Source organism: Moschus berezovskii, chromosome 28, assembly GCF_049115385.1.
Source record: "Moschus berezovskii isolate FMDL1 chromosome 28, NW_MosBer_1.0, whole genome shotgun sequence".
In the NCBI taxonomy this organism is placed as follows: Eukaryota; Metazoa; Chordata; class Mammalia; order Artiodactyla; family Moschidae; genus Moschus; species Moschus berezovskii.
The window spans coordinates 1,305,388-1,331,346 of record NC_142487.1 but is presented as its reverse complement, the minus strand read 5'-3'; the positions used below and the strand labels follow the sequence as shown (position 1 = coordinate 1,331,346).

At 41.1% G+C, this 25,959-nt stretch overlaps 1 protein-coding gene across 2 annotated transcripts in view; it reads left to right on the top strand.

Moving 5' to 3' along the window:
- Positions 1 to 25,959, top strand: part of TTC39C (tetratricopeptide repeat domain 39C) — a 105,467-nt gene that overhangs the window by 33,646 nt on the left and 45,862 nt on the right. For both annotated transcript variants that reach the window (XM_055417086.2, XM_088833405.1), the window contains exons 2-6: positions 11,819 to 11,867; positions 13,901 to 14,029; positions 18,696 to 18,810; positions 21,245 to 21,599; positions 23,696 to 23,864. In XM_055417086.2, the coding sequence (XP_055273061.1) occupies positions 11,819 to 11,867; positions 13,901 to 14,029; positions 18,696 to 18,810; positions 21,245 to 21,599; positions 23,696 to 23,864 (817 nt within the window). The remainder of the gene's footprint in view (positions 1 to 11,818; positions 11,868 to 13,900; positions 14,030 to 18,695; positions 18,811 to 21,244; positions 21,600 to 23,695; positions 23,865 to 25,959) is intronic.

Below are 25,959 nucleotides of genomic sequence, written 5' to 3'. Positions count from 1 at the left end.
GAGATATACAGTTTCACCCTTGACATAACTCAGCATGCAGTTATCACTTTCTCTGCTTTCTTTTAGTTATTCTTTTGCTTGTTTGCACTGCTTCACTCATTTATTCAATGGATGAATGGCATTCTAGATGGCAGCCCAGGTTGGGCACCATTTGGTGGGAAAAGATACACTAGTGTATGAGTAGTATTCTGAAGGGCAAAGGCTAAGGAAGCAGCGACAGCCCAGAGAAGGGCACTAGCCTTACCAGAGGGACCAGGAAGGGTGGCCTGGAGGATGAACAGAAGCCAGTGAGGAAAGGGAAGGTCAGGGAGTGTGCGAAAGCCCAAGGCAGTAGAGCATGATAGTCCCTTCTCATAGTTTATCTTGATTTGGAAATTTTATAGGTTAAAGTGAAAACTGGGTGGGGGAAGGGGGGATGGAAACATTTAAAAAGTTTCCCTGTTTTTGTCTCAAACACTTTTTATGTAGATGTTTTCCATTCTAAATATCACCATGCTCAATAGTCTGTCATATTCATTAGACCTTTTCAGTGAATTAAGGCTTCCCAGGTGGCACAGTGGTAAATCTGCCCACCAGTGCAAGAGGCATAAGAGACGTGGTTTCGATCCCTGGGTTGGGAAGATTCCCTGGAGAAGGAAATAGCAACCCATTCCAGTATTCTTGCCTGGAGAATTCCGTGGGCAGAGGAGCCAGGTGGACTACAGTCTGTGGGGTCGCAAAGAGGCGGACGTGACTAAGCATTCATCACACCAGTGAATTCTAACTCAAGAGATCATTTGGAGGTTGACAGATGGGAACTTGGGGCCACACTGTTCTCCCTGGCTCTCACTTTGCTTGCAGGGTCACTCCTCATCTCTCTCCTCACAGGCCTCACTGGCTGGGTACTGGGGATACTGGGAGGGTGGCCCTCAGTTCTCCAGGTCTCCGGCTCCCCCACCAGCCACACGCTCTGTGTCTTGCATCCTGCTCACCATTTCTCTTCTGTAATTGGTCCCCAAATCTCCCTTCATCCCAAGTCTAAGACATACACCCCTGAATCTGCTGGCTCTTCTTCGCAGGATACCAGAGACAAGTCTAAAAAGTGGAAGTCCTGTGTTTTGCCACGTAATTGTAGAACCAGTCTGTATTTTAAATTACTATAGTGGCTCTGAGGAGTGTCTTGCCAATGCACGGGGATGCATTCTTCATGTAGGAACATCCTGGAAAAGCATCCATTGGGACAGTTGTGCCTAGGAGATTTTCCTGGGACTGTTGTCTGCAGGAAGTCAGGTCCAAGGGCCCAATTATTTTCTCAGTGCTGCATAGAGGGGCTCATTCATTCTACCTGTAGATAATTACTTCAAGCTGTAGGGAGAGACAGACTGACTGCTGCTGCCCGTATGTGGGGAGAAGCCCCAGAGTCTCGCCCCCAGAAATCCTCCCATGCCCTACTGCAAGCTGATGGCCTCCCTTCACTCTCACTCCAGTGAGTCTTTCATGGTTTCTTGGCACCAGGCAGTGAATTGCAAGGTCATTTTCTGATAAGATGCAAGGCCACATTGCAAGCAGTCGATGTAACAAAAGTAAACAGTCAGCCACCCTAGTGGCTGTGAGTGCAAACGCTGCTGAACACATGGCTCTCTGGGAACTGGTGGCCTTCCTGGACCTGAGTGGGGATCCCCTGGGGCCGGCTGAGGGAGCACTGAAGACTCCCAAATCCCTAAGAAGAGTGGGCAGATGATAAACACAAGTCCGATCAGAAGGTCAGACCTGATCCAAAAAAGTCATCAGCTGAATGATTGTGAGGATCCATGTTTTTAGAGACAGGCTATCCTTTAGCTAAAAAGTCGCCCAAAGATCACACTATGAATTGTATCTGGAAAAGAGTAGAGCCTTTCTATGAAATCCTCCACTGCTGTCTTCTGATCAAGGAAACAAGCATATTTATTTTTTTTTTAGAGCAGAGTTTTTATGGGCTCAAGTTGATAACAGTCTCATTTCTGGGAGTTTGTTAGAACCTGTGGAGGAAGGCCCATCAGATGAAGCATGGACTTCGTGGGAGATGGGTGGTGGGTTTATTAGACAGGAATGGATTGGGGCCAGTGATCTGCTAGGTTCTGTCCTGTAAGCTCAACACAATGTCACTTGGCAGAGATGGGCTTCCAACCTTGGGGAGCTTTCACTTCTTCAAACAAATGAGTGACTAATGAGAGAAATATAAAATAGTAAGCACTCTGCAGAGACTTAAAATGCAGAGATGCAATTAGTCTTATTAATATATCCTCTTAAGAAACGCTAGAGAAATTGACAATCAGGGTTGGCAAGTAGCCTCTGTTAGATTTCATCAAATGTGATATTCAGGGACGCCTCATTCATCCTTGAAAAGGGTGATGACAAAGGATGATTTTGAGTAAAATTAACCATCCACTCGCTTTCTGTCACCATTTGTTCTTGGAATATTTCTAGCAGCCAAACTGGACTGTGTGGGCTCCATGAAGAGGCACGAGCCTTCGTGTTTATCTTGTGTCTCTAGTGCATAGTACAGTATTCTGTATACTTGGTATTAAGAAGTATAGTCTGTATGGAAGAATGACCCAAAGTTTATTAGTGTTTTTCCTCTAACACTGTGTATAAAAGAGGTCATTTTTCGTTTAGTTTTAAATTACAGAATGTTACGACCTGCGTGTATGATTTTAAAATTAAACATCTGTTTGATTTTTTAAGTTAATGTATAGTTTTCACCTAAATAACTTTGTTGATGAAAATGAAGAGCAGCCTGGAAAACCCTCGCTTGTTTCTTTGACTTTGGTAGTAAATTGTTGGCTTTCGTTGGACCTGATTGCTTTTTAAAAAGTTTTTATTTTATTTTTTACTGCGGTTGGGCTATCTCTAGTTGTGGTGTGCAGGAAGCTTCACTTCAGTGTGGTGTGCAGGCTTTTCATTGCAGAGGCTTCTGTTGTTGCAGAGCATGGGCTCTAGGGCATGTGAGCGCACACACAGGCTCAGTTGCCCCGCGGCATGTGGGATCTTCCGGAACCAGGGATTGAACCATGTCTCCTGCATTGGCAGGTGGGTTTTTAACCACTAGGGAAGTCCTGGGCCTGATTTCTTAATGACTCTCCTTATCATTTGGTTTGGATAAACTTGACACTTCAGTCCTTCACTGTGCAGGCTCAGAGGCGGTTGTGTGCTATAGGAAGCTGCTTTAAAGTTGGAAATTTATCAGGGAGAATTAGAAGAAGTGGAGTGATGGGGTCCATGGACCGGCTTCCTAATTCTCAGATCTTTCAAGGGGATGATAGTGAATGGGATAGATCCACTAGGATTCCTATGAAGGTGATTTCTTTCTAGAAAAGCCAGATCATGAATATTATATTCCAGCTTGTAAAAAGTTTCAAAGGGAAATATTCCACTGATGCACTCTGATCCTATATGAGACCTGGAGATGCTGTATATCACATGTAAAGGAAGCATGTACTTTTTAACTAAGGTGCTTTCAGAATAATTTTCCTTTTGAAAAATATCCTTATCTATTGCAAATCATGTCAAGAAAAATCCTTTCACGTTCTGTTTTCCTCGGTCACCATCTGAGGGAACAGGGTGCTTTTCTTGCTAGACCTGTGCTCTAGAGATTTTCCTTCCGTGCTTCTGAGGGCCCTCTTCTGCACCCAGCACATGCTCTCTTGAGCCATGTTTGTTGACTGCATGGTGGTGAATGAGCGGCTGAGGACTTCGCTGCTCTTCCTCGCTTTCGTGGTGTGAGAACAGAGAACACTCCCAGTGTCTTTAGTCGGTGAGAGCAGTTTCATCTGTGACGCGGGAAGGTTAGATGCCCCAGTCTATATTATTGCGACCACGTCCTCAAATTAGGACTGAAACCTCCAAGTAACTCACTGGGAGAATCTCCCATTTCTGAGTAGGGTTTAAAAAAAAAGTACCATCAGTGTATTTGCGAAACATAGTTGATTGCAGAAGAATCAAGTTCGTCTTAGCTGTTGTGCTCACAGTGTACTAAAGCTGGAGAACTTGAAACACAGGACAGTGAAAATTGAGCCAGTTACTTAGGGGCCCACAAGTGCAAAGTAAGTGAGGTCTGCATTCAGCTTGTGGGCATCCCCTGAAATCGAAACGTTTCAAGACTTAATCCGGTTAATACGGACTTCAGTGTGCTTTAGATTTTAACTCAGCTTTCATTAAACTCCTTCCTATTGAGCTTTTTACTGATTATTTTTCTTACAAGTTGTAGGGAGGAGTTAGCTAGGTGAACAATTTCAGTATTAAAAATGAAAAAAATGAGATAATTCAAATGGCAACAAAGAAATTGTGGTTCTATTTGATACCTTTGTTGTTGTTCAGTTGTGTTGTGTCCGACTCTTTGTGACCCCATGGACTGCAGCACGCCAGGCTTCCCTGTCCTCCACTGTCTCCCAGAGTTTGCTCAAACTCATGTGCATTGAGTCGGTGATGCCATCCAACCATCTCATCCTCTACCTCCCCCTTCTTCTCCTGCCCACAATCTTTCCCAGCATCAGGGTCTTTCCCAGTGAGTCAGCTCTTTGCATCAGGTGGCCAAAGTATTGGAGTTTCAGCTTCAGCATCAGTCCTTCTGATGAACTTTCAGGGTTGAATTCCTTTAGAATTGACTGATTTGATCTCCTTGCAGTCCAAGGTACTCCAAGAGTTTTCTTTAGCACCACAGTTCGAAAGCATCAATTCTTCAGTCTCCTTTCTTTATTTTGAAAGGGATGCATTTAAGATCTCACACTGCTTAAGTAGCTAATATGAAAAGCAATATTCAAGTCATTTGCATTTATTTTTGGAAAACAATCCAACTGCTTGGGAGTCCCCTCATATAAGTGTCTCTCCTTTGGGGGAGTGCATTTCTCTATCAGCCTTGTGTTAATGGTGCGCTGGGCTCCAGCTGGGCACAGCTAGCCACTAAGTGAATAACTCACCCCAGTGTAAGCAGGTTTGGGCTGTTTTGCTGTTGAATCACCCCATCATTCTGCTTGGTTGACTGGATGATGTATGTATATATATATTCTTTTGAGAAATTGTATCAAAGCAACAACTGAAACACAGGGAGTACTTAGAACAAGTAAATTGACTTAAATGTTACACTTTTCTCTCTCTAAAAGGTGTCTAAGTATAGAGAGAGTTTGCAGTGATGTAACTGAGGCGCACATGGTGATCAGAGTCTTTAGTTGTGACTGTTTATTCCCGCAGGTACACACGTTAATCAGGCACAGAATCACCTTTCATCTTATTGCCCCTCCCCCGCAACCAGTATTCTTTTTTTTTTTTTTACTGTTTATACATACTGGAACATAATGTGCACAGAACTTTTGTTGTCATGTTAAATTCTGTCAGGCCTTTTTCTAGTGATAATATTCCATCTGGTTATTTCATGACTCATCTTTTCTATTGTAGACTGATTTCCATTTTCAGAAAATGTTTAGTTGTGGTAAAATAACATAAATAACATATGTGGTAAATAACAAAGTTTACCATCTTAACCGTTGTTTAGGAGTACAGTTAAGTGTGCTTAAGTACATTCACATCGGTGTGCAGCCCATCTCTAGAACTCTTTTCATCTTGCAAAACTGAAACTTCATATCCCTTAAACAACAACAGCTCATTCTCTCCAACCCCCAGGCCTTAGCAACCACCCTTCTACTTCCTGTCTCTAAAATTGACTGCTCTAGGTATCTCGTGTGAAATCATACAGTACTTTTCATAGCTGGTTTATTTCGATTAACATAGTGTCCTGAAGGTTCATCCATATTGCAGCGTGTGTCAGAATTTACTTCTTTTTAGGGTCAAATTATATTTCGTTGTTTATAATACACCACGTTTCGTCCATCTCTTCATCCATCAGTGGGCACTCAGGTTGCTTCCACCTTGGGTTGTCGGTGAATAATGCTGCTAGAATGTGGGTATACAAAGATCTGTTTGAGTTCCTGGTTTCCGTTCTCTTGAGTGCATACCCGCAAGTGAAATTGCTGGGTCATGTGGTGATTCTGGTTTGATTTTGCGTGTGTGGAGCTGTGATACTGATTTCTGTAGTGGCTGCCTCATTTTACATTGCCGCTCACAGTACACGGTGGTTCTCATCTCTCCATATCGTTGTCAACACTTGTATCATATATTTCCTGCTATTTTGATAGTGTCCATTTTAATGGGTGTGATGTGGTATCTCGTCGTGGCTTTGACTGGCATTTCCCTAATGATGAGTGATGTTGAGCATCTTTTCATGTGCTTATTAGTCACTTGTATATTATTTTTGGAGAAATATCTATTCATGTCCTTTACTCTTTAATCAGGTTGTTCGCTATTGTTGTTGAGTTGTAGAAAGTTCTTTATTTAGTCTGGACATTAACCCTTTGTCAGGTGTGATTTGCAAATATTTTCTGCCATTCCATAGGTTACCTTTTCACTTTTGTTAATTGTGTCTCTTGGCACAGAAATCATTGCCAAATCCAGTGTCATGAAGCTTTTTCTCTATATAGACAGTTCTTTTTTCCACCCAGGTTTTTTTTTATTCTGGATAATGTTGCAGTGAATGACTTCATGGACTTAGCTTTTTTCTTCTGTTGGCATTATTTTACTTGTAGAAAAACAAATGAAATGCTGAATCATTTTCGTCTCCTGAAAGCCTGCGTTTGAAAATACTGGTCAGAGCAGAGGCCGTCACTGGTCCTGTTAGCAAACATTGTGTCTCTGAAGGATGGTTTGAGGCTTCTAGAGAAGCACTTAATGATGCCTTGATGGGTGATTGTTTGACCCGTATGATCCTCTGGGACTGTGATTTTGAAAACAGCATGGGTCACATGAGCAGCATGGGTCACAGAAAAGGCACAGGCCTTTTAAGAGCAGTTGGGGTAGGGGGTTGAGTTTTGAGAAATAGGTGACTATTTCTTCAGTTTTCAGGTTTGAGGGTGACTGCCATGGGCTGATTAAGTTCAGATGGCCCCAGATTTCCTTGGTAATACACAAAGTCCAGCCTCCCCACTCATTTGAAGGGGAGAAAAGTCATTCTGGAGAATTCTGAGAACGTAACATTACATGAATACAGGACTTCTTCAGAAAAATCAGTCTTAACTGTAGCCATTTGCCACCATGTTTTAGGGGATAAAATTACATTTGAAAAAGCATAGGCGGTTAGTTCTAATTATTTAATGGAAGGATATTCCTTTAAGAATCTAATATGTATATTACCTCCCACTGTATTTTAAGAAACAATCTTTATCAATCCAATTTTTAATCTGTTGGAGAAACTTTGTTGTTTTTAAATTACCATGGCAATGTTCACAAATTTAGAAACAGAATATCCACTGCATCTTTGTGTGTTTAACAATTTTCCCACCTTTGGGAGAGGCTTTGGACAGAAAATTTTAAGTCATTTTATTACTGATGGTTCATATTCAAAAAGCAAACTATACAGTGATTATTAGAATCTTTCTATCAAAGAATTCCAAAAGACATAACTTCTGGGGAGTGTTTTTATGCTTTTTTAAGTTTTTATTTTGAAAAATAGCCTATAGCTGCCAAAGTATATAAAATAGTTTAATCAATTCCCATGTTCCAATCAGACAGCATTAATCATCATCAAGTTATGGGAAATCGTGTTTTATGTATACTTTTAATTCTCCTACCTCAAATTATTTTTGAAACAAACCTCAGCTGTCATTTCATCTGTAAATGCTTTCATATACATCTCTTAAAAAGTCCTTAAAATGTAGGAGTAATACCATTTTCATACCTAAAAAATTAATACTGATTCACTAATAGCATCAAATACATATTAGTGATCATTTATCTGATTTATTTTTTGAATTTTCTCTTTTTCATAAGGAAAAACTTTCCATATAGTAAAGAATATGTAAATATCACAGTGTTAACTACTTACATCCAGATAAAAGATATTTCTAACATCGCAGCATCCTTCCTTGGGCTCTTTCTCAGTCAATACCCCCTCAAAGGTACCACTGTTCTGCAGTCTGTCATCATTGGTGGTCAGAATAGTGATTTTGAACTTCACGTAAGTGGAGTCATTCAGTATATACTCCTGTATGTCTGACTTCCTTCACTCTGCATCTATGAGATTAATTCATGGTTTTACCTTTGCAGTAGTTTGTTTTCACAGCTGTGAACTATTTCGTCCACTGCTGCGATTATTAGATCCATTCTCCTGTTCATGGGCATCTGAATTGTTTCCAGTTTGAGGCTGCTAAGAATAATACTATTAAAAAACCATACATGTCTTTTGGGGGCTTCTGCTGCTGCTGCTGCTAAGTCGCTTCAGTTGTGTCTGACTCTGGCAGCCCACCAGGCTCCTTCATCCGTGGGATTTTCCAGGCAAGAGTAATGGAGTGGGTTGCCATTGCCTTCTCCGAAGAGAAGGTACTATCTCAGCAAATATGAGTCTTCTAATCTGTAAGAATTGGATGTCTCTTGATTTGTATTAGTGTTTCACAACTAGGGTTGATTTTGTCCCAATACTGCATTTGGCAATCTAGAGACATTTTGGTTGTCACAACCTCTGGGGGCGGTGTGTGTCGGGGGAGGCAGTGGCTTGTACTCCTGACGTCTTGTAGGTAGAGGACAGAGATGCTGCTCAGCATTCTACAAGCATAGTACAGCACCAACAAAATTATCTGGCCCCAAATGTTAAGAGTGCCACTGCTGCAAAATGTGGGCTTAAATTTTTCATTTTCCTTATTGTTTTGAGTTTTTGGTGTAGCAGTGTTGCACATCTTGGGTAGAGTTATCCTGAACTATTAATATTCTGGTGCTATTGTGATTGAGAATTTTTTAGGTTTCGTTTTGTAATTGTTGCTAGTGTGTGTGTGGATATAGATGAAAAAGATGTGGGTTCTATCCCTGGGTCAGGAAGATCCCTTGGAGTAGAAAATGGCAACCCATTCCAGTATTCTTGCCTGGAAAATTCCATGGACAGAAGAGCCTGGTGGACTACGGTCCATGGGGTTGCAAAGAGTAAGACACGACTAAGCACACACACTTATTTGTATTTGTTGTTTTATATGTCTCTTATGTCCCAGTTGTTTTATATGTATTTTACAAGCTCCCTCGCAGTTTTCTCCTCCTTACACTTTTTTATTGTTGTTGTAGAAACTAGCATCTTTCCTTCCTTGCCACCAGCATTGGTGTTGAAGTGATGATCCTTGCACTCTTTGAGAACATTTCCAAATCTCCAAATTGAATCAGTTTTATGTAGAAACACATGTGGGGGCCAAGATTGATTTAGAGAAGCTCAATTAATACATGATCACCTGGGTCATGTTGAGTTAAAGAAAATCAGGTGAATGGAACAAGGGACTCTTGTTAGATCAAGTGCTTACAGCACCAGGCTAAGGACAGCAGGAGGATTCCTGCTTCTCCATCAGTTCAGTATCAAGTGGCTAATGCATCTCGGTGCCCTGGGTTTATGGAGACAGTACCTCAAGGAGGGAAAAATGTCTCTCTTGGGCTGATTTGTCACTTAAATGAGAAGAGGGTATGTGAAGTACTAAGGGCTTGGCTATGGCACCATGAATCATTAATAGCCTTGGCTCCCAGAAACCTAATTTTAGTCCAGAACAAGAAGCACATGTAGCAACGCCAGGCTCTTGTAGCGTCTTTCGTTTCTCTCGTGGACAGTGGCTGATGTGTAAGCAGGGAGAGGGCAAGTATGGGGGAAGCCGGGCTGCTCAGCTCCTGATTGAAGTGTGTCTGTTTCTGAAAGGCAGAGCTCTAGCGTTCCATCACTGATTCGTCTTCGTTGGTTGCCCACCATGCGTAAGGCATGATGGTGAGAGGGACAAGGCAGAAAGTAGCATTCTGGAGAGGACCCTGATTACACAGTCCGGATTGTAATACTGCGAGACGGGAGTCTGTCATGACAGCTTAGGGGAGAGCCGTGGAGGGGAAAACTGACCTCTGACCTGGCTGGTACAGAGCTGGGAGGACGGAGCCTGCCTCGCGTGCTCGGGAGGTGTGTGAGAGCTGGTTCATGGCTGTGAGCGCTGGTGTGGGATTCTTCACCCGTCACTAGACCTTCCTAATTCTTGTAGCTCTAAGTGCGTGTGATGCGAGGGTGGATAGGCTATTCTTCACCGTAGAGTTGGAGTAGCTACCAAGTTGATAGAGGATTAACGTTTCAAGTAAGAGTTGCTGATCCCCACCCTTGCCCTCAATAGACACCCCCAGTCCAAGAGGAAATGGATGTGCTTACCATTTGACCCAACAATGCTACCTCGAGCAGTTTATTCCAAGAGGACGTTTAGACTCTCTGCAGACACATGCACAAGGATGTTCCTCTGAGCATTGAGTGTATGTGTGTGTACACATACATATATCCATCTAAGTGGGCACACTTCCCTCCCATGCATACTCCCAAACACACACATGGTTACATAGGACATAGACTGAATTTCCTACAGGGGATTGACTAAATACATTGTTTGTGCCCTTGTTTATAATCATATATTATTTACATAATAACAAAAGCAGGACCATTATTTTTAAGAAGGCTGTTAAAATTTGCTTTCCTTTTTAGCGCTGTTTACAGAGATTTGGATTTTTGTACTAATTGTGAATTTGAAGCAGAACGTTTATCTTTATATTCTTTAAATTGGATTGGTACTAGTTTGATCTGGCTTCATATTTTGGGCTTATGTATAAAATCGGACAATGACTGTGTATTACAGCAGGGTGATGACTGGCTCCATGGAGGCATTCTGAAAGTTCTTTGCATAAGATAAGTGAGTTTGGCTTAAGTTATAAAACCTTTTGATCTACTCCAAAAATAATATTTTATGTGTGCTAACTTTTGAGCATGTTTTGCATTTTAAAAGCAAATATTAATGTCAAATGATATCACTTGTATGTGGAGTCTAAAAAAGCAATACAAATGAGCTTATTTACAAAACAGAAATAGCCTCACAGACATAGTAAACAAATTTATGGTTACCAAAGAGGAAAATGAAGCGGGGGAGGATAAATTACGAATTTGGGATTAACATCAGTCAGTTCAGTTCAGTTCAGTCGCTCAGTCGTGTCCGACTCTCCGCGACCCCATGAATCACAGCACGCCAGGCCTCCCTGTCCATCACCAACTCCCGGAGTACACACAAACTCATGTCCACAGAGTCGGTGATGCCATCCAGCCATCTCATTCTCCGTCGTCCCCTTCTCCTCCCGCCCCCAACCTTTCCCAGCATCAGAGTCTTTTCCAGTGAGTCAACTCGTCTCATGAGGTGGCCAAAGTATTGGAGTTTCAGCTTTAGCATCAGTCCCTCCAATGAACATCCAGGATTGATCTACACACTGCTATATATAGAATAGATAAACAACAAGAATCTACTGTATGGCACAGGGAACTATAGTCAATGCCTTGTGATAACTTACAGTGGAAAAGAATCTGAAAATATATGTAAAACTGAATCACTTTGGTCTGTACCTGAAACATTGTAAATCAATTGTACTTCAGTTTTTAAAATTTATAGAAAAAATTTTTTTAAAAACAGTGTTAATAATCTTCCTTTGGCCACATTTTTCCAGATATCAGATTGATTTACTAAAGCAACACCTATTATAATATGACCTTCTTGTTCTCCTTGCTTTGAAGAGTCAGGTGAGGGGGAGGTTCTGTCCTGATAGATCTGTGAACTTCCTGGCCTTTTTTACTTTATTCTTGCGGTAATTAAATTGACTTAAAGACCTTAACAACTTACATTAAATAATTATTAGGAGTCTGCAGTGATCCTGGTATATCAAATGTTTTTAAAATAAAATTTTACCAGAAAGTAATTTTAATTTTACTTTGTTTTCTTAACAGAAATCATAGCCCGTTAATGAGTTTTGGAGCCAGCTTTGTCAGTTTTTTGGTAAGTTGATGTGGGAAGAGATTGTGGTGGGAAGGAAGCAAACACATAATGTCTGTCTTTTAATGGTTACTGGCTGTACAGATACACTCTTGTGGAAAATCTTTTGCAGTTTAAAACTGGAATATAACTTGTGCCTATACACCAACACATATGAGATATCCTTCCTTAATTTAAAAAATTAAATGCTTATATTTTCTAGAGTATTATATTTTTTCCAAGCAAAATCCTTTTTAAAATAAAAATGTAATTGAAAGATCGGAGGGCTTCCCTGGTGGCTCAGCTGGTAAAGAATCCACCTGCAATGCAGGAGACCTGGGTTCAATCCCTGAGTTGGGAATATCCCCTGGAGAAGGGAACGGCTACCTACTCCAGTATTCTGGCCTGGAAAATCCCATGGATGGAGTAGCCTAGCAGGCTACAGTCCATGGGGTCACAAAGAGTCGGACAGTACTGAGACACTTTCACTTTCCAAAAATTAAAAATGCATTAAAGTTGAAAAGAAAATAGTCAGACTTTGGATAATAAAAGTTTGAACCTAAACTTTTATTAAGTTAATCAAAAGTTTATTATTTATTATTATTATTTATCAAAAGTTTAAAACTATTGAATAAATATGGACTGGAAGACAAGTTAATTTAGCAGACTTAAAGTTTCTCAGTTACTTCTGTGTTTTTGAATGTTAGTATTTAGGAATTGAAGGATTAGGTTGCAGTTAGGTTTTAAAGTAAATTGGGCAACGCAGAATATTGAGTGCTTTTATTTTTCAGAAATACTTATACAAACTACTTTCAAACATAATTTTAAAGAAAGTATCCTGTTATAACTGAAAGGAAAAAAATAAGTCCTGAGTAGAGACTGAGAGAAGTAAAGTGGAGAAAGCATGTAGATTCCAGACAGAAAAAGCTCACTCAGTGGGTGTGTTGTATGCAGCCTTGCAGCACCAGTGACAGGCACCAGACCAGCTTCTGGTGACATGGGTTTTCATTCAGGCTTCTTTGTTCTTATTACCAGGTAATACAACAAATCTTTTTAACAATTCTTAAGGCCTACTGTTTGCAACATAGTTCCAGATCTAAGGAAAGTGGTACTGGGTGGGGGTCATAAATGGTACCCACCCATGTAGCAAGGAAGGGTGCTAGGGAGACATGGCAGAAGACTTGGCTGGGTGGGAGGAGGTGGGTGGGGGAGGGAGCCTGTAGCAGGGAGGGAGGCTGGGGCAAAGGTGGCTGGTGTCTGGCTGGAATGGAAAAGTAGTCTAGGGTCATACAGAGAAGGCCTAGGATACCAGAGTGGGCAGGGTGCATGCGATGGAGGTGCAGAACTAGTCACAGTGGGTTCATCAAGTCCTTCCAAGAACCTGGTATCCTGTCTCTGCCCCTGTAGCCCATTCATCTCAGAAATCTCAATTCTTCTGGGGGAGAGTAGCAGGTTTTCAGCAAAGAGTGATCATTTCTATCCCAATGTGGCCTGAAAAAGTCTACCAGGATTGGGTGCTTGGAAACAAGCTGTTGGTGGGAATTTTTCACTGGGAATAATAAGAAATGAGTTCTTTACAAATGAATCCATTGGAATTGCTGTCCCTGGAAAGACCGATAGTTTTCAAAAAGTACCTGCAGGCTGATGTTTCATTAGCGTTTTGTGCTGTGCTTGATGGGCCCAGGGATCCCATGCATGGGTAGAAAGTCTCTATTCTAGAAGCTGAATTAAATGGGCCAATCAGAAATTGTATACAGTAATTTTTTTTGTTACTGTGTTTAATAACAAAAACTTATAGAACAGTAATTGCAAGGACATGTGTTAAGCCTGTATTTTTTCATGCTGGTGTAATGGAGATATGTTCTTGTTTCATATTGAGATTATATTTTTTTCAATGAATAGTGTATATGGTAGCATTCTGATTCTTTTACTAGGACTAAATCATTTAGATGGTTTTCCCCTCTCCCCGCTAGTTTGGAGTTGTATTGTGATAAATTGGCCTAAATTTTCAGACACTTACAATTCATTCATTCTTTCCTTATTTCTTTCTTTGGAAGAATGCCATGATGACATTTGAGGAAGAAAAAATGCAGTTGGCGTGTGATGACTTAAAAACTACAGAAAAGCTGTGTGAAAGTGAAGAGGCTGGAGTAATTGAAACAATCAAGAATAAAATTAAGAAGAATGTAAGTACTGTGTCTTCAGGTTATAAACCATGTGCCTCTTACTTAGAACATTCTTCATTTACTTGGTTTTTGGTGTTTAGGCTTTGACTGAAGCGCTGGGTGAGTCTCACAGCTTTTGATTATGTAAAGCATATTTCTTTTTTTTTTTTTAATGTGGACAGTTTAAAAAGTCTTCGTTGAATTTGCCACAACATTGCCTTGGTTTTATGCTTTGGTTTCTTGGCCCCAAGGCGTGTGGGATTCTAGCTCTCCAACCAGGGATCGAACCCACAGCCCCTGCATTGGAAGGTGAAATCCCAACCACTGGACCACCAGGGAAATTCCTTAAGCATTCTTAAAGGAGTAGAACCCCCTTTTGTTAGAACTTTTCAGTGCATATTCTCTTGGTATCTTAACATTATCTTCTTCCACAGTGGGCTGTGTGGCAAGGATGTTTGTCATGAGGCTTTCATATATGTATTTCATGTTTTGCATTTTGGCATAATTCAGAAATTTAATTATTACCTCCTTTTCCCCAGGCCTTCCTGGTCTTGGGTGATAAAATAGTCACAATGACATCATAACCCACGTTTCCTGTTTTTTTTTTCTTTCTTTCAATTTTCAGTGCGAAAGCTCTAGACTTTAGAGAAGTGTCCTCCTACCCTTGATGTTTCTGGAGCACCCAGGGGTCTTGCATGTGTCACATGTTTAGCTGACAAACCAGTCTGTTAGTTTCAGACAGCAAAAGCCACTTGTCCTTTCTGCTCCCTTATGTCGCTCAGGTGGCTTCACCTCTGCTTTGGCTTGTGGGGTCTACCATGAGGAAGCCACAGGTGGGCCCAGAGTACTGTTTCCTGAGGCTGCAGAAGGGCCAGGGTTCTCGATTCCTCTCTCTCCAATCCCTGTATCTGTCAGTGACCAAGACCCGTTGCCTCTTTCTTAAATATGCCCTGAGTTCATCTCCTTCCCTTGCCAGTTTCCGAGGCCAGCCACCGTCTCCACTTGCTTAAGACAATGCCTCTGGGCGTTTCTGCCTCCAGTCTCACTCTCCTAATTTGTTCTCCAAAGTGCAGTCACTGAGATGCCAATTACATGTTGCTGATTTCATTTTTAGTGTCCCCGCCCCCTCCCCCGGCCACTGCCATTGCACTAAAACCCAGATTGCTTAACGTGACTGACTTGGCATTGATGTTTCCTCTCCGTAGAATATTTGTATCCCTCTTGACCTGGTTCCTGTCTGTCCTTTAGTTCTTCCTCGATGTCATTTTCTCCAAAGACTCATATATTAGTCCACAAGTCCTGTGAGTGTGTCTCCTACAGGTTCCCGTAGTATCCCTGTGCTTCAAACTTCAGAGCATTTACTACGTTATATGGTCTCAGTGTGCCTTCGTTAGACTGTAAGCTTATTTACATGTCTGTCCTCAGCATCTGGTACCACGCCCAGCACATAGGTTAATAATCAACATTAGTAATGGGTCCCTCCAATTTAAAAAGCATTTTCACATGCAGAGCATCTCATTAGCCCTTCCAACAGCCCTGCAGAGTAGATGTTATTACAAGCAACAAAAACAGAAGCATCAATAGATTGACATTTTCTTGAGCAAACAAAGTAACAGGTGCTGGAAGTAGGACCAGGAACGACAGTGACCATGGGTGAATTCTGCTAATCTAGAAAAGAGAGAAGCCAGCCGTTTTGTCACATATACTCTGCATACTTTTGTCATGTTTGCAAAAAGCCTATCTTTTCTCATACCATCGTGGAAACATACGAAAACTATTTAACCTATTTTGTTCAAGTTTACCTTGTGTTAAGAAGGCACTGTTATATTTCAGAGTGAATTTTCTTCAGTTCAGTTCAGTCGCTCAGTCATGTCCGACTCTTCGCAACCCCATGAATCACAGCACGCCAAGCCTCCCTGTCCATCACCAACTCTCGGAGTTCACTCAAACTCATGTCCATCGAGTCGGTGATGCCATCCAGCCATCTCATTCTCTGTCGTCCCCTTCTCCTCCCACCCCCAATCCCTCCCAGCATCAGAGTCTTTTCCAGTGAGTCAACTCTTCGCATGAGGTGGCCAAAGTATTGGAGTTTCAGCTTTAGCATCAGTCCTTCCAGTGAACACCCAGGATTGATCTCCTTTAGAATGGACTGGTTGGATCTCTTTGCAGTCCAAGGGACTCTCAAGAGTCTTCTCCAAATAATAACCCTGTATACGAGACAGCAAAAGAGACACAGATGTATAGAACAGTCTTTGGGACTCTATGGGAGAGGGTGAGGGTGGGATGATTTGGGAGAATGGCATTGAAACACGTATGTTGTCATATGTGAAACGAATCACTAGTTCAGGGTCAATGCATGTTATAGGATGCTCGGGGCTGGCATGCGGGGATGACCCAGAGGGAGGATAAAGGGAGGAGGGAGGTGGGAGGGCGGTTCAGGAGGGGGAACTTATGTAAACCCGGGGCAAATTCATATCAATGTATGGCAAAACCAGCCAATATAATATTGTAAAATAATTTGCCTCCAATAAAAAATAAATTAATTACCTAAAAAAAAAAAAAAAGAGTCTTCTCCAGCACCACAGTTCAAAAGCATCAATTCTTTGGCGATCAGCTTTCTTCACAGTCCAACTCTCACATCCATACATGACCACTGGAAAAACCATAGCCTTGACTAGACGGACTCTGGTTGGCAAAGTAATGTCTCTGCTTTTTAATATGCAATCTAGGTTGGTCATAACTTTCCTTCCAAGGAGTAAGCGTCTTTTAATTTCATGGCTGCAATCAGCATCCGCAGTGATTTTGGAGCCCCAAAAAATAAAGTCTGACACTGTTTCCACTGTTTCCCCATCTATTTCCCATGAAGTGATGGGACCAGATGCCATGATCTTTGTTTTCTGAATGTTGAGCTTCAAGCCAACTTTTTCACTCTCCTCTTTCACTTTCATCAAGAGGCCTTTGAGTTCCTCTTCACTTTCTGCCTGCCATAAGGGTGGTGTCATCTGCATATCTGAGGTTATTGATATTTCTCCCAGCAATCTTGATTCCAGCTTGTGTTTCCTCCAGCCCAGCGTTCCTCTTGATGTACTCTGCATATAAATTAAATAAGCAGGGTGACAATATACAACCTTGACGTACTCCTTTTCCTATTTGGAACCAGTCTGTTGTTGCATGTCCAGTTCTAACTGTTCCTTCTTGACCTGCATACAGGTTTCTCAAGAGGCAGGTCAGGTGGTCTGGTATTCCCATCTCTTTCAGAATGTCCCACAGTTTCTTGTGATCCACACAGTCAAAGGCTTTGGCATAGTCAATGAAGCAGAAATAGATGTTTTTTCTGGAACTCTCTTGCTTTTTCCCTGATCCAGCAGATGTTGGCAATTTGATCTCTGGTGCCTCTGCCTTTTCTAAAATCAGCTTGAACATCTGGAAGTTCATGGTTCACGTATTGCTGAAACCTGCGCATTCATAAAACCAAAATCTTACTAAAAAGTGGGGCTTTTGGTTTTACTTTTTCATGTTTTATAAGGTAGTCACCTTTAGAGGTTATTGACTAAAATTTCAAGTTCAGTTTGTGATTCATTCAAAGCTAATTTTTAATTGAGGGTGTTTTCTCCTTAACTAACATTGTAATCAGGTTCCAACCTTCACATCTCAGTTGCATGCACCTGAGGAATGAACCCTAAAACGGGTCCTTCCTGAAGGCATGTGGCTGCAGAGTGGCTTTTCACATTGTTCACCTGGGGCAGTGTTTTATACCTTCAGTAATTTTTTTTTTTTTTGATAAATAATTTTGTTGTTTTTGTTCCTGTTGTTTAGTTGCTAAGTCAAGTACACCTCTGCGACCCCATGGACTGTAGCACACCAGGCTCCTCTCTCCTCCAGTATTTCTGGGAAGTTACTCAAATTCAGGTCATTTGAGTTGGTGATGTTATCTAACTATCTCATCCTCTGCTGCACCTTTTTCTTTTTGCCTTCAATCTTTCCCAGCATTAGAGTCTTTTCCAGTCAACTGGCTCTTTGCATCACATAGATAAAGTATTGGAACCTCAGCTTCAGCATCTGTCCTTCCAGTCAATATTCAGGGTTGATTTCCTTTTGGATTGACTGGTTTGATCTCTTTACAGTCCAAGGGACTCTCAAGTGTCTTCTCTAGCACCACAATCCAAAAGCATCAATTCTTAGGCATTAAGCCTTCTTTATGGTCCAGCTTTCACATCTGTACGTGACCTCTAGAAAAACTGTAGCTTTGGCTAGATGAACCTTTTGTCAGCAAAGTGATGTCTCTGCATTTTAATACACTGTCTAGGTTTTTAGCTTATATATATACAACTTACATAATGTAATAAGTTTTAAACTTACATTGTTTTGAAAAAGTTAAAACTCTAAAGTTTTGTATGGGCTTTCATGTTTCCCATGAAGTGTTTCTATTATTGAGAATATTTGTCTTTGAGTTACAAAGCTTTTTGAGTTACAGCATTTTGTTGGTAACAAAATAAAGCTAAACTTAATGGAGGAAGCTAGAACTTCCAGGCTCAGAGTGTAGTATAAGTTTGATCTTGGATTTTAGTGACTACTGTTCCATACTTCCTATGTGAAGTTACTTTGCCCAGTAAAGTAATAGTTTTTTTTGAAAGAATGTTGTTCTTGGGTGTGATTTATCTGTGTGTACTTTCTTCCCACCAAACAGGTTGACGTCCGAAAATCTACCCCCTCTATGGTTGATAGGCTTCAGAGGCAGATAATCATAGCTGACTGTCAAGTTTATCTGGCTGTGCTCTCCTTTGTAAAGCAAGAATTGTCAGGTATGCTAAAGTATTGTTTTTAATAGTTTTTGCTATTCAGTGGACACAATTGGTAATACCCCACACTTTCTTTTAGAATGCCTTGTATTTCAGTCTTTGAAAACATGTGGCACCTGTTTGGGGCATGATTTTGATTACTTGAGAAATTGATACCATTAGTGCTTAATGTGTGTTTAATGGAATAGTTTTAGTTCCAAAGTCTTTTTCATCCTCTTGTCTGCAGATAGTCTGTCATACTTAGAGATATTACCTGTGCCTTAGATAGAGTGATAAATTGATAGGTTTTTTTTTTGTGTGTGTAGGGGGGAATCAAGTTGTGATAATCACCCTTCAAAGTGAAATATAACCAGTTTGTTTCTTAGCAAATTGTTATTAAAAGCCTGAGCATATACTAAAGATTTCCTAACATACTTGAATGACCTACATTTTAACAGCCCTTAATGAGGAGTATAAACTGATTCTTATTTAGTTTCCCCAAGACAAATGTTTCCCATGATTTTGTGTCTTTGATATCTTGAGTGGTGTAGACTGCAATGGAGACTCTCAAGAGTTCACTATAAGATTAACTTTGATACTAGTTCTTCCTCTTATGTGGTTTTATATCTCTGTTGCTGATGGCAGATATCTGCCTCTTTGGTAGCTAGGGTCTACTTGAAAAAATGTCAATAAGGAAATCAACTATAAATCACAATGAGAAAAGCATTTTCTTCCAAATCTGAATTGAAGAAGGGTTTGTTGCTGGTAAGTCATGACATGCACTTTTCTTGATCTGGACTGCTGCTGCTAAGTCACTTCAGTCGTGTCCAACTCTGTGTGACCCCATAGATGGAAGCCCACCAGGCTCCCCTGTCCCTGGGATTCTCCAGGCAAGAACACTGGAGTGGGGTGCCATTGCCTTCTCTGATGATCTGGACTACTGGCAGCCAATTTCCTTTTCTTTCTTCTCTCTCTGTCTTCATCTCATGCTTGAGGATGGTTTGTTTCTCTTTGGCTCAAGTAAAAAGTGGGATTTAACTTTTATTGTGACCTCCTAAATGTGGACTTTCTAGAAATTACCTTTGTGGACTTAAAAAAATATTCAGAACCTAAAAGTTGAGAACTCTTTTACTCAGTAGGAATTTTTTGGCCTTCAAGCCAAGGAGACAGTGTCTCAAGTAACTCTGAGAAAACTGCTCCAAGGAGTTGAAGAAGGAGCCAGGTTATATAGAAGTTTTGCAACAAAGAGCAGGTAGTCTGAACATCAAAAAATGATTGTTAATTAAAGGAAACCAGATAACCCAAATTAAGGAATTTAACGCTTTTCTATATATGGGAAGATGCAAGAGTCTGGGCTCACTGAAATCATCCCGTTGATGTGCACCTCAGCTATCTGGGGCCGGTATCCTGTTTTCAGCTCCTGAGCTTCCTCAGGGCTCACTGTAGTGAGTGGCTGCGGTCTGATGACTGCTAGAGGGCAGGTATTGTTTCCTTCTTGAATTCCCTCAGGGCTCACCAGCTTACCATTTGTGGTAGGGAGCCTGGGGACAGGTTCTTCCATACCACCCGAGGAAGGAATCTGCGCTCTTCCTTGGAGGTGATGCTGCAGGACAGCCAAGTGTCTGAAGTACATGTGTAATAATGTTTACCAAGAGCACTCCAGTGGTATCATAGAGACTGCCAGTGGTAGTTCAGCAATGCAGTAGAGGATTTCACGCTATACGTGGGATAAGTTGGATTCAGATGAGGCTTGCATTCATTTATTCAGCTGATGTAACAGATGCTAATTGGAAAAGACTCTGATACTGGGAAAGACTGAAGGCAAAAGGAGAAGCAGTCAGCAGATGATGAGATGGTTACATAGCATCACTGATTCAATGGACATGAGTTTGAGCAAACTCCAGGAGATAGTGAAGGACAGGGAAGCTTGGGGTGCTGCAGTCCATGGGGTCAGAGTCAGACACAACTGAGTAGCTGAGCGACAGCAAAGATCCTCCACCCTCACTACTGTGTGAATGAATGACTCTCTTTAATGAACAAAATAATACATGGCTCTTGCCATCCAGACTAGTAAAGTGAAAGTGTTAGTCACTCAGTCGTGTCTGACTCTGTGCGACCCCATGGACTATAGTCACCAGGCTCCTCTGTCCATGGAATTCTCCAGGCAAGAATACTGGAGTGGGTAGCCATTCTTCCTGACCCAGGGATTGAACCTGGGGCTCCTGCATTGCAGGCAGATTCTTTACCATCTGAGCTACCCAGGGAGCCCTGAAACAGACCTCAAGTAAGGACTTTAAGCCATGTGAAGAAAAACAAGTTGTCATGGTGGATAATAGTTTGTATTTTTTTTTTAATTTTTTTTTTCAAATCATTCTTCAGTATCTTTATTATTAGTGTAGGAAAAGTATTTCAAATGCTTATTTTTTTTTTTCATACTTTTCTCCCCTTCTCTTTATAGCATATATAAAAGGTGGGTGGATCCTTAGGAAAGCCTGGAAGATTTACAATAAGTGCTATCTGGACATCAACGCCCTTCAAGAGCTCTATCAGAAGAAGCTAACAGAAGAACCTTTGACTTCTGACGCTGCAAATGATAACCACATTGTGGCTGAAGGGGTGTCTGAGGAGTCTCTGAACAGACTGAAAGGTGCTGTGAGCTTTGGATACGGCCTTTTTCACCTTTGCATATCCATGGTGCCCCCAAACCTGCTCAAAATCATCAACCTGCTGGGTTTTCCTGGAGACCGCCTGCAGGGGCTTTCTTCACTGATGTATGCAAGCGAAAGTAAGGACATGAAGGCCCCTTTAGCTACGTGAGTAGCTATATTGCAATGCTTTGGTAGATAATATAGTTGAAAGTAAGTAAGCGACAATCAAAACCTTTATAGGAAACTTCAGGTAAAATCAGTGCTTAGTTGGTTGACATGTTGCCATGCCTTTTAGGTTTCAATGGAATGCCAAGGACCATGTTTTTGGTGATGTTTAGGAGTTAACTTTGGGAAACAGGGAGAAGGAAATGGCAACCCACTCCAGTATTCTTGCCTGGAGAATTCCATGGACAGAGGTGCCTGGCGGGCTACAGTCCATGGGGTCGCAAAGAGTTAGACACGAGTGAATGACTAACTTTCTTTTGGAGAACAGAGCACTGTTCTTAAGTCTCATGAGTTCCACATTTGATTTTTATTTATTCATTTTTATTTTTTTGTGGACAGTCCCTCTTCTTCACCATTTTATTTTTAAAATTTATTTTTATTTTTGATGATTCCTGTATTTTAAACAGGCAAAATGATCATGATTTATAAGCATTTAAAAGCAGTGACCCTGACCAGTCACTGAGATTCGTAATCCTAAGTTTGGACTTCAGAGGATATAAATTTCATAAGACTGTTCTGTGATTCTGAAATTTCTCTTCTTATATCCTCATGTTGGATAAGTTTTCTTGATGACTCTAGTTGGTCCATTGGTATCTTACTGTGGCCTGGACAGTCTGTGCTGTTCAACTAAATTGAGTTATATTGTTCAGACTTAAATGATAATTATTTACACAGAAAAATATGAAGAAGCTGATATAACCATCCAGAGCAAGGATTCATCCATTTCCTCATCAATTAAAAATGATGTGATTTTTTTTTTCAATCTGGTAAATATCACCGACTCTATGGACATGAGTTTGAATAAGCTCCAGGAGTTGGTGATGGACAGGGAGGCCTGGTGTGCTGCAGTCCATGGGGTTGCAGAGAGTCAGGCATGACTGTGTGACTGAACTGCACTGAAGTATCTGCTACCATTTGCAATTTGAATAATTTTATGAAATATTGTTTGTGCTTTGACGTTGCACCACTTATAAGAATTTTTCCAAAAGATGTTGGTATCACAGAGAACCTTATTGAGCTGGGTTTCTACTTATGTCAGTATTGAGGAATTTTCATGTTAACTCTCAATCGTTTGGTAGCGACTATAAAAAGGTCATTAATTTTTCATTGTAAAAATATTCGTGCCTTCCCAAACTCATGATATTATACAAACAGTGGTCCTTCATTAATTTGACTTAGCAGATTTATAACTTGTGATCATGTCTTTTTTAATAACATTTTCTGAGAAAGGAATGAATTGAATTAAAAATAATGTAAATTAGTCTGATCTCCAGAAAAGGATCAAATTTATGCATACTGGAAGCATATATTTACATAAAAATATTTGTTGTGTTGGTTGCACGATTTTTGTCTTTTAAAGCCGATCCCAGTGACTCTGTTTTGTTTATCTAGTTTAACTTGGCCTTTTTCTTGAAAGGGACGAGCTTGAAGTGAGAGAATTTTAAGTAATTTATTTGTTTGGTTTTCAAAGGCTAGAGAAAGGGCCCTTCTTCTATTCCTGTAACTTATTTTAACTTAATTTTGTGTAATTTTGCTTATGGTTCCTGTATTTCAGGATGTAGTTCAGGATGTGAGGCTTACTTACACTCTAACTTTTGTGAACACAAGAGAAAACAAATGCTTTCCTTTTGTAAAAAGTAATGTGGAAAGTAGTTATAAGGGGACAGTAAATTCATGATCACCAGTCACTGTTTCTAATTTATGCATTGATGCGTATGGAGTAGAATGCAGAGATTTATGAAAGTGATGCCCTCAGCAATCCATCTAGAAGCCTCAGAAGAACTACATGCTTCTGTCACCTTATTCCCTCCCCTGGTGGAGTATGCTGATTTATACATTGAGCTCGAAAGTTGTGGCTTTCCAAATATGGACCAAAATAACACGGGCAAAGACACAGATTTTTACTTACTCAGGGACTTCCTAGCGAGTTTTCTGGAAGGAGTGTGTATGGGAGGAGCACAGACTGATTATTTTCAAGATTGGAAACACTGTCAGCAAAGTCCGCGTCTCTCACGGGTTCTGTCCCTCTTCTTCAGATTAGCCCTGCTCTGGTATCATACTGTGGTCCGCCCGTTTTTTGCCTTGGATGGCAGCGATAACAAAGCCGGCCTGGATGAAGCGAAGGAAATTCTTCTCAAAAAAGAAGCTGCTTATCCAAACTCTTCCCTCTTTATGTTTTTCAAGGGACGCATACAACGACTAGAGGTACTGTGCCTTCTCCAGCTTTTATAAAATAAAGCCTCTGTTGCTTGAATCTATAATTCTCATTCAGAAGGGGCTAGTTCATAAGGAGCCCGAATGTCACAGGGCTGACATTCTGTGCCTTGCATTCGTCACTGCCGTGGGAGCCTCTCCAAGGAACCCGGAGTGTTTGTTCAGTTACCTTCTGTTCACAGCTATGGGTAAAGCAGGGCTGGGGTTCCTCAGAGGTGAGACAAGATGCTGTTCCCTAAGCTGAAGACACGGGCACAGCCCTTGCAAATGTCTTAGTTAAAGCAAAATACTAGGCTGGCTAAAACATTTGTTCGGGTTTTCCCGTAAATGTTACATGAAAAACCCGAATGAGCTTTTTGACCAACCCAATATGATGTTTTTCCTTCTCTGGAGTTACCAATAATCTATTTCCAAATGTTCATCCTGGTTGACAGTTGATTCATGCTCATGTTATTGCCTGAAATGTCAAGGACAGCAAAGACTCTGAAACAGTAGTAGCCGGTATTACTTTTTCACACGCTTCATGTGGCTTGGTCCCATGCCAGGGGCTTTCACACACACCATCCCATTTAATCCTCAGAACAAGCCCACGACACAGAGAATGATCCCCTGCATTTTACAGGGAAGGTCTGAACAGGCTTCACGTGACCTCTGAGCTCACCCAGTGAGCGAGGCTAGGCTATCTCATTCCAGAAACACAACATACCCTGGCCTTTGAGGGGGTTCTGCTTCTCTCTGCACCTCTTTTTTTGTGGCTTCCCAGGTGGCTCAGTGATAAAGAATCTGCCTGCCAATGCAGGAGATGTAAGAGACATGAGTACAGTTTCTGGGTTGGGAAGATCCCCTGGAGAAGGAAATGGCAACCCACTGGAGAATCCCATGGACAGAGGAACCTGGCGGGCTCCTGGGGTTGCAAAGAGTCAGACATAACTGAGTATCTCTGAGTACAGTTAGTATGTGCACGTACTTGTACACAATCCTCTACAGGAAGAGCTATACCATCTCAGTGCCTGCCTGCCGATACCCGCACCTCTTTTTATGTCAGTTTGCTTGAGGGCACAAGGATCTGAAGAAAAATGAAAATCTTTTTAAAAGAATGTATTTATTTTTAACTGAAGGATAATTGCTGTACAGTGCTGTGTTGGTCTCTGCCATACCACAACGTGAATCAGCCATAGGTATACACATATCCCCTCCCTCTTGACTCTCCCTCCCACCACATCCCACCTGTCTAGGTCATCACAGAGCACCAAGCTGAACTCCTTGACTCATATAGCAGCTTCCCACCAGCTATCTGTTTTACATACGGTAATGTATGTAGTTCAGTGCCAGTCTCTCTTTGCTGCACTGTGTCCATAAGTCTCTTCTCTATGTCTGAGTCTCTATTTCTGCTCTGCAAATAGGTTCATCAGTATCATTTTTCTGGATTCCATATATATGCATTGATATGATATTTGCTTGTCTGATTTCACTCGGTATAACATCCACCTCACTAGAACTGAATCACATAAATTCCTTTTTATGACTGAGTAATATTCCATTGTATTTATGTATCACAACTTCTTTGTCCATTGGTCTGTCAGTGGACATTTAGGTTGCTTCCACGTCCTGGCTATTGTAAATAGTGCTGCAGTGTACATTGGGGTAGATGTATCTTTTTTAATTATGGTAAAATGAAAATCTGTATAAGAACTGAACCACGCGTTTGAAAGAAGGTGACTGTTAACACAGTGTTCCACCTACATGCTCACTAGCAGCTACTGGTGCATCAGTGTGAGGTGTGACAACCTCTGCCCTTAGTTAACCAGGTGTCCACAACATAATCGATGCTAGAAGTCAGCCCTCTTCCCTGCAAGAAAACCTCACACATGCTTGTGAAGATGTTTGCCTAGGAGTGTTTTCAGAGCACAGGAAGTGATTCTTTCACTAATTTCTTGTTGGCAGGGGAGTGTATGTTACTTCCCCAATAATATCTCTCCTTCATGAAGTGTCTTCTTAAATCCAAGGACACCTTACATTTATACATAGAATCATATTTTAAAGATTATACTAATATTTACAACTGAAACAACACTGAAAGCTCCCC